The 9,432-nt window shown below is 38.1% G+C and overlaps 1 protein-coding gene across 1 annotated transcript; it reads right to left on the minus strand.

Moving 5' to 3' along the window:
• Window positions 1-3,022: 3,022 nt before the first annotated feature.
• Window positions 3,023-5,123, minus strand: LOC149838114 (B-box zinc finger protein 22-like). The gene is made up of 2 exons (XM_090007589.1): window positions 4,734-5,123; window positions 3,023-3,455 (listed from the first exon to the last, which is right to left on the minus strand). The coding sequence occupies exons 1-2, from the start codon at window positions 4,914-4,916 to the stop codon at window positions 3,078-3,080; spliced, it is 561 nt and encodes a 186-aa protein (XP_089863715.1). The 5' UTR covers window positions 4,917-5,123; the 3' UTR covers window positions 3,023-3,077.
• Between the last annotated feature and the right edge of the window lie 4,309 nt (window positions 5,124-9,432).

Below are 9,432 nucleotides of genomic sequence, written 5' to 3' on the forward strand. Positions count from 1 at the left end.
TTTATCTATTGCTTGTAACTACAATTGGCCTCTCTATCAATTAGATGTCAAAAATGCTTTCTTGCAGAGAGACTTAAAATAAGAAGTATATATGAAACTTTCACCTGGACATCCTGAAGAAGAAAATATCGACAGAGTGTGTAAACTACATAAAGCCATTTATGGCTTAAAACAATCTCGCAGGGCATGGTACCATCAATTGAGTAGCTGTTTGGAACAATATAAATTCGTTAGAAGTAATGTTGACAATTCAATGTTTGTCAAAGGAGAATGAAATCATTTGGTTATTATCTTGGTATATGTGGATGATATCATTTTGACAGGTACAAGTAATGAAGGTATTCAAGAAACAAAGAAGCTTCTGCATGACACTTTTGACATAAAAGATTTAGGCAAACTTCGCTACTTCTTAGGCATTGAAATAGCTCATTCAAAAAAGGGCTTATTTTTATCTCAAATGAAATATACGTTAGATATTCTTAAAAGTGCAGAAAAAATCAAGTGCAAGCCTGTAGAAACTCCGGTGGAAAGTGGACAAAAATCTATTATCTTTCCTGATGATGTAACAGTTAATAAAGAAGGATACTAGAGATTAGTTGAAAAACTAATCTACTTAACTATTACTTGACCAAACATTACATATGCCGTCAATCTCGTGAGCCAATGTATGCATGCTTCTCAAGAACTACATTGAAAAATCGTAAATCGAATATTGCAGTATCTGAAAGTAACGCCAAGCCAAGGATTATGGTATAAATGGAACGACTATCATCAAATTCATGGGTTCACGGATGCAGACTGGGCAGGAAGTTCAGACAAAAGGTTTACCATGCGATATTGTGTATTTGTTGGTGGCAATATGGTAAACTGGAAAAGCAAAAAGCAAGGGGCGGTTGCCAGATCCAGTGCAGAAGCAGAGTATAAGGCCATGACAACTATTGTCAGTGAAATAACATGGACCAAAACACTCCTAACAGAAATGAAGATGTCAGTCGATTTACCAATTTTCATGTTCTATGACAATCAAGCAGCAATACATATTACAGCAAATTCAGCCTTTCATGAACGAACTAAGCATATCGAAATCGATTGTCATTATGTACGTTAAAAGGTTCAAAGATGAGAGATCTCTACTTCATATACTAAAAGTGTAGAACACCTTGCTGACGGATTAACCAAAGCACTGAGTCGAGATCATCATCATAGCCTTCTCGACAAGTGGGGTTGTGCAAACATCTATATCCCACTTGAGGGGGAGCGTTGACGATAAGCCCTTCTCACCTCTCTCTCTCTCTCTTTGATTTAAGAGATCCGATCTCATCTCATCCAAACGGTTACAGGAATATCTCTGCATATCAAGTTGGTTATGGGAACTGTATATTGTACCATTGTGATAGTTTCCAAGTTAGTTCATACTGTGCATTATAAATATTGTATCCATGGATGATTCAATAATAAGAAAAAGAGAGTGAGAGTGTTTATCGTGGACGTAGGTCTAGAATGACCGAACCACGTTAATTTCTTCTTGTGGGAAATCGTGTTCACAATCACAACAGGTATCAAAGTGATACCTACAAATCGCTATGGTGGCATCTCATAAATCGCAACAGGTATCAAAGTAATACCTGCAAATCGCAACAGGTATCAATGTGATACCCGCAAATCGCTACATGGTGGTATCTCGTAAATCGCAACAATTGAGGACAATTTGCTGAAAAACTGTCTAATGATTAGAAAAATCAGTCTAGACTGAAAACTCATATCAAAATTTGAATTTTCTTTTTAAATATGGAATTAAACCACTACGTATCCCTTCTCCAAGGTTTGCATACTCAATCAAAACACTTCAAACTTCGCATCCAAACCAAATTTACAGCCAAACACACCAGATTTATAGCTAGATCTACTGGAAAATCTAATTCTTGACTTGAAAACTATGAACTGCGTATCAGTTACTGTAAAACACAAATTTTTTTTATATCAATTTGCATGACACGAACTTGATTTTCAAGATCAGATCACTCTTACTCTGATACAAGGTTCAAATGAGTTTATTCAACCTAGATCTTAGCAATTTATCAATGAAATTAAATTTACTAACCTTAAAGAATGGATCAATCGATTCTCTTAACTCTAGACATGATCAACCATCAATTTTGATCAACTCTCATTTCAGTTTCTCTTAAACACTAGATCTCTGTAGTTTAAGAACCATCTAATCGCAACAAGCTTTACCATGATGACTATTGTTTTTCCAGAGTTTTTTTTCATAACAGCCCCTACCTTATGGATGATGCACAAAAACATCACATCATATTCAATTTCTTAAAATCATCCATACGTTTCAAAATCTAGGACAAATGCACTCTTCCATCATGGAAAAGGATGGTTTCGGATTTGCTTTGTAAGGGAGAAACGATTATGGAAAAAAACTTAACATGGTTAAACACGAGATTCGGTCAGATTGTTCTGAGAATTTTCTAGAACTTCTTACATGGGATTCTAGAACAAAACTTAAGAGTTGAGAATGGATCAAGGTTAGGCACCATGCCTCAGCTTTACCGCTAATTAGAAGTTAGAAGATATAAGAGCTTTCTTTCACACCAGCATGGATCATGCAGGAATAAGAATTTCATGGATTTAAGCATAAAGTCTTTTTTCTTTTTTTTTACTAACTTCAATATGAACGGTACGGAGATATGCTGAATAATTCATTTTGGAATTAAATTAAAAATATATCTTCTCAATGTCTAGCTGTTAGCAACGAAGGCCAAGGGTTAAAGCCATCACAGCAGCATGTACGAATTCATTAATGCCTGCTGCATGGTCCTGCGTCCATTGAGTTGGAGCTTCTTTACTGTTGTGAGAAATCATGAGCCTGAACAGAGATGCCCATAACGCAAACGGGCGAAGGTTTTCATGAAATCTAAAATGAATAATGCGGAACATATTGAAGGTGAACACAGATTGAAGAAAGATGGTAGTGACACGCATAATAGAAGAAGAGGCAAAGGAAGGAATGTTTTCCAGTTGGTCTGAGATTTAGATGAGATATGCTCTTGTGCTCTGCTCTCTTACTACTGTTGTGCTCGACCGCTAGCCTTGGAAGAAATGAACTCCGGGAAATCAACCAAGAAACCACCGTTATGTTCGTGCTCTGACGGAGATGTGGCGGTGATGGTAAGCATCATCTCATCGGAAGGCCAGTGTGTAGGTGGGAATCCCGTCATCATCTCACCAGAAAAATGGGCTGAGACCGGTGTCTCAGCAGAGGAGGATTCGGCTGGCGCTGGCGACGCCGCTTGATTGTTGTGCTGATGCAGTCCGGCCTTCACCCCAGTGACTAAGAATCTCTGGTGGGAAGAGACGTAAGGGGTGGTCGTGTGTATGGACAAATCGCACTGACTGCACAGCAATGCTCTGTCCTCCAGACAGAAGAAATACCCCGCCTTCTCCTGCACATACATTACATTTGGCAAAACCAAAAAATACAATAAAAACAGCAAGAATATAACGGTGTTACTCATTTCTCACCATCAGGATTAACACCAAATTAAGTTTACTATGAGGCGAAATGGACAAGAGAAGCAATGTGTGACGCAGAAGAGAAAGCGAGTGTTAAAAAGTAGCATGGAGAAGTATGATACAGTTATGACACATGCAAACTTGTTATAAGAAAAATTATTCTTTTTTAATATGTAAAACTGAGGAAGTAAGGAAAAAGTGATTGGGACGAGACAAGAAGCAAGAGGAAAACATTAAGGAAATGAGAGGTAAGTGATTTGAGAAATAAGGAAGAAACGGGCTTTCCACTAAAAAGGAAGAGAGTTTTCCGTATATCGGAAGCTAGTTTGCCAAAGCTTCCCCTCTTTCCAGAGAAAGGAGAAGTTTCCCACTTCCGAAACGCTGGAAGCGAGTTTCCCCATACAGCAAGAAGCTCTGGGTAACTATGATTCAAGCGTTTTTTGATTATTTGAGTATGAATAATCTAAATAAAATGGTATGTTGAAATAAGAATAAAGCTGACACACGACCCAACAACATTCATACATCTTTGGCTTGATAAGGAAAAAGGCTGCACACCAATAATTGGGGCCCATATTGGTGGGACTGGTTCCGATCTGTGAACAGACATAATTTTTTTTGGTTTTTTAGTTTATCTGTTTTACTATATTGATCGGATGGTACCAGTAAGCAGTAACAACGAGCCAGGATCAGGTGCCATCACATGGCACATGGCACACTTTGAAGTGCACCTGCCATGTGATGGCACTCGTAACAACACCAGGCAAAACAGAGGTAGGTGGATGAAGGATCAGCTCACCACCAACAACCAATTTAGGCAGGGCGACCCTGAAGTCATATCTACAGCTACAGTAAAACCGACTAGGTGTCTGTGGTGTCGTGGAACCTAAAATGCATAAGAAAGCAAAACGCCCCAAAATAACGAGAAGACGCCGTTTGTACGACTCCAAGGGACAAACAGAGCACAAGAGAGAGAGAGAGAGAGATCCTTTGGAGTTTGTATGTTGGTACACCAGAACAAGACAAGTCTTGTTGTTGGTGACTCACTTATTTTTTCTGATTGTAAAGGAGAGAGAGAGAGGCGAAGACTGGAAGAGGATTGAAGGGATGGGCAACCGGCATCTATAATCAATACCTGTGCACAAGAAGAAACAGAGGAGGAGATGATTTTTGAAGATTGACAAAGAGAGAAAAAAAGAGTCTCGTACCTGGCAGATATCGCACTTGGGTATCTGAGAGGAATGGTTAAGCAAAGGCACGCGCAGGTGCTTGCCGGCGAGCTTGTTAGCGGCGTGAACCTTGCCGTCGCAATCCCAGCACAAGACTGCCTCATCCGCGCAGCACAAAACCGTCGCCTCTGCCTTCTCACAAACGTCGCACTGTATCTTCATTCTCTCTCTCTCTCTCTCTCTCTCTCTCTCTCTCTCTCTCTTTTAGCCAAGTCGTGCCGGACCATACACGACTGAAACGGATTTTTTTATGTTTCTTCTCTCTTGCTTCCCAAAAGTTAGAAAGTTCCGGCGATGCGCCAAAATATCCGGCAACACACGGTGAAATATCTTGGGAGGGAAGACTGAAGGGGTGCGAAGAATAGAATAACAAATAAAAGACAAGAAAAAGTAATGAAATAGAGCCCGCTATTAGAAGGAAGCGAAGATATTTAATGGCCGGCACAAAGTCGGCAAGAGCAAAGAGATATTTTGTTGCTAGTGATTGTAGAACATGTGATTACGGACTAATTCTACCAAACCCCCTCCTTGATCCCTGCTTGTTGATCCATACATATATAATAATGGGTCAGTGCTAAATGAAACGTGTTAAATAAGTTTTTTATGTTTTTTTAGTTTTATTTTTAAATTTTAACCGATGTAAATTATGAGATTTATTTTATAAGTATCAGTTCTTGAAGTGTTCTATTTCCACACATGAGTTGGTTTTTTAACATTTTAAAAGTCAAAAGTCAAAAGTCCAAAGTCAATTTTTTATTAAAAACACATGATCCATATGTGAATTCTTAGTGTAAACCGATCATGCCCAACACATTTATGAGCTCAAAACAGTATAAAATATTGAAGAGCAGAAAAACTCATTTAACACATTTTATTTAGTACGGATCTATTACTATATATATATATCTGATTTGGTTTTATCATGATCAAGTTTGCACACACGTGGATAACCTAGTCAAATTAAGTGAGTCCCCCTCTTTTGTCTTGGCGTGTATTGGTGTTGGCGTTGGTTTTGGAGTTTGGAGCAGGCAGTTGTCTGGGGTTGGCTCTATTATTATTCTTATTGCTGGTGATCCCCATGCTAGCCAAGATCAGGTGCTAGCCAAGATCAGTGTGCCTATGCACCTGGTTGCCCTCCATTTGCTTTTGGGCTTCATAACTCACATAGACTAATCATAGGTGCTGACACACTTCAAAGTGTGACATATGATGTCACCTGATTCTCTCGGAGAGGACGTGGCTGTTGGTGATTGAGGGACTCATTAGACCAAAATGTTTGAAAGCCTGGACAAACCACCCTGCAGGCATGGTTCATCTCTCTCTCTCTATCTATATATATATATATATAGAGAGAGAGAGAGAAATGGATACATGCTAAATGAAATATTATAAATAAAGCATGCTAAATGGGTTTTTATGTTTTTTTGATATTTTTTTTACAGTTTTGACCCCATAAATGTGTTGGGCATGGTCTATTTACGAGGAAAGTACACCTAGATCATGTGTTTTTTATGAAAAAAATGATAGTTGAAGCCTAAAAAATTTAAAAAGATTTTGGACCGTTAACTTTTCAAAAGTTATAAAAACTCACATGTGTGGGAATTGAACACTTCAAGAGCTGATCCCTATAAAGTCAAGTACATAGATCATATCGGTCAGTATATATATATATATAAAAGAGTAATGAGTAGGTGCCTAACGTTTTTTGTGCCTACTAAGCTTTGGAAAGATTGTTTCTATTTTTTTCTAAAATCCGACCATACAAATGTGATCTACATGCATGATTTTGTCGAAATCGACTTCTGATTGCCCGATTCCAACATCAAGTTAGGTTTTTATAAGACTAAAAATTCAACGATCTATATTTTTAAAAGTATTCATTGCTTAAAAAATCATATTTTTTTTTCAAAAAAACAAGATCCAAGTGTAATTTCCTAGCAAATCGATTAAGTAAAATACGTCTTTTTTTTTTTGCAGCTGCCCCATGTGGCAAACGGATTCTATCCTCGGCCTTCAGCTTGACACAGGACCCCGCTTACCACATGGGATGCCACCTCGGTCATGTAGAATACATATGCAATGTCAGATTTTTGAAAAACAACCATAAAACTCCTATCAAAACTAGGTAGGCACCCAGTAGACACAAAAAGCATTAGTCTCTTACCCATTCTTTATATATATATATATATATATATATATATATATATATATATATATATATATATATATATATATATATATATATATATAGTTAGTTAGTTAGTTAGTGACGTGAAAGTGCCTATTGAGCTTTGAAAAGGTTGTTTCTATTTTTTCTAAAATCTAACCGTACAAATGTGATCTATATGCTTGATTTTGTGGGAATTGACTTTTGGATTGTCTCATTCCAACACCAAGTTAGGTTTTTATAAGATTCAAAAATCAACCATCTACAATATTAAAAAAATATTCAATGCTTAAAATCATTATTTTCTCAAAAAACATGATCCAAATGTGATTTTCTAGCAAATGGATTTGAAAAACAACATGAAAACTCATATCCAAGCTCGATAGGCACGCTGTAGGCACAAAAAGCTTCAAAAATCAATGGTTTATAATATTAAAAAATATTCAATGCTTAAAATTTATTTATTTTCAAAAAAAACATGATTCAAGTGTGATTTTCTAGCAAATCAATAATGCATAATACATTTGTTGGGTCAGATTTTTGAAAAACAATATGAAAACCCCTATCCAAGCTCCGTAGGCAAGCTGTAGGCAAAAAAAACTTCAAAAATCAATGGTCTACAATATTAAAAAATATTCAATGCTTAAAAAAAAATTCTCAAAAAAACATGATTCAAGTGTGATTTTCTAGCAAATCTATAATGCAGAACACATCTATTGGGTCAGATTTCTGAAAAACAACATGAAAACCCCTATCCAAGCATGCACAAATAGCTTCAAAAATCAACTATCTACAATATTAAAAAATATTCAATGCTTAAAAATTATTTGTTTCTCAAAAAACATGATCCAAATGGGATTTTCTAGCAAATCGATAATGCAAAATACATATGTTGGGTCAGATTTTTGAAAAACAACATGAAAACCCCGATCCAAGCTTGGTAGGCACAAAAAGCTTTAGGCACCTATATATATATATATATATATATATATATATATATATATATATATATATATATATATAGAGAGAGAGAGAGAGAGAGAGAGAGAGAGAGAGAGAACATTTATCATTCAACATTACCAAAATACATCCAACCGAATATTGGATGAGAGAAGAACATAAGAGTAAGACAGCCACCATCTAGATGGTGACTGTGCACAGTTAAGAGTACAAGTAGATCCAAACCCCCGTCTCTACTATGTAATTTAAGAGTCAGATACACATCAAACATAACCCGCTGACGTAGCCTTCCAAAATTGAATTTGATGCCCCTGAAAAAGATATTGTTTCTTTCGGTCCATATCACCCACCATGCTGAAAACAACCATACCCGCCACAATAATCTCCCTTTTTTTTGTTTCGTAAATTCATGGGACCAAACAAGAGGTCCCGAATAACAGAACTCGAACGCGTTTGAACAGGCTGTGCACCCCAAGTTTGAAAGAATAGGTCTAAAACTATCGGGCAAAACCAAAATAGGTGAGTCGTGTCCTCTACCGCCTTCTCGCAAAGAACACACATGCGTGGAAACTGAAGGCCCCGTTTCCTAACATTAATCTGGGTTTGAACACGATCCAGAGCCACTAACCACGCCAACGCTTTTGCCCTTGGAGCGAGCCCCTTACCCCATACACAATCAATGAAAAACCAATCCATCCCGGATGGCAACAAGGAATAGTAAACTTGCTTAATGGAGAACCTATCTCCGCTCGCCATGGCCCAGTGAAGCCACGGGCGGGCATGGCGAGGACTAAGATCCCTGTCACTGAAGGAGCAAAGTGTTTTCCGCCACTCCAACTAGAGGGACGAATGGCACACTGAACTGGGCGTCGAAAGAAGGGAGTCAGGTAAACTACCATATTTTTCCCTAACAAACGTAGCCCAAGAAGACGGAAATGTGGAAGCGACCCATGCCCACTTCAATACTAAAACAATGCTCCTCTTTCTCAGAGCCGGAATCTCCAAGCCGCCTCGGGAGAACTATCTGCTGCCAAGAAACAAGCGGGTACTTTTTGTGAGACGCATTCCCAGACCAAAGAAAGTGCGAAAGCAAACGGTTAATCGTTCGTTCTACTGTCGTCAGTATAATGGACATGCTCATACGAAAATCTGGTAATCTGGCCAAAACATGGCGAATGAGCGTCAATCGTCCCGCAAAAGATAAATATCGGGCCTTCCAAGACTGCAATCTCCCTTGCACCCGCTCTAGAGTAGACGTCCAAGACGAAGTTCTCGACGGCTGCAGTGAGTGCAATGATAGACCCAAAAAAATTAACAGGAAGGTCGGATATCAGGCAGTTGAAGATCCTTGCAGCAGTCGATTGGAGGAGAGGGTCAGCATTGAGTAAGACCAGAGCGCACTTACTCTCGTTCAGGCGAAGGCCAGAAATTGCAGCGAATATTTTAATAATGAAGCACAACCTAGACATTTGATTAACATTCGCATGACCAAATATTATAGTATCATCTGCATATTGAATTGTGTGACCAACAAAACCAGGAATGCCCAAC

This window comes from Nuphar pumila, chromosome 5 (assembly GCF_984573655.1).
Source record: "Nuphar pumila chromosome 5, dmNupPumi1.hap1.1, whole genome shotgun sequence".
Lineage (NCBI taxonomy): Eukaryota > Viridiplantae > Streptophyta > Magnoliopsida > Nymphaeales > Nymphaeaceae > Nuphar > Nuphar pumila.

Excerpts from the sequence above, each read along its gene's own strand:
- LOC149838114 (XM_090007589.1), bottom strand. The coding sequence starts at position 4,916 with ATGAAGATACAGTGCGACGTTTGTGAGAAGGCAGAGGCGACGGTTTTG. Across the intron at positions 3,456-4,733 it reads CCAAGTGCGATATCTGCCAG|GAGAAGGCGGGGTATTTCTT; the intron begins GTACGAGACTCT and ends ATGTATGTGCAG.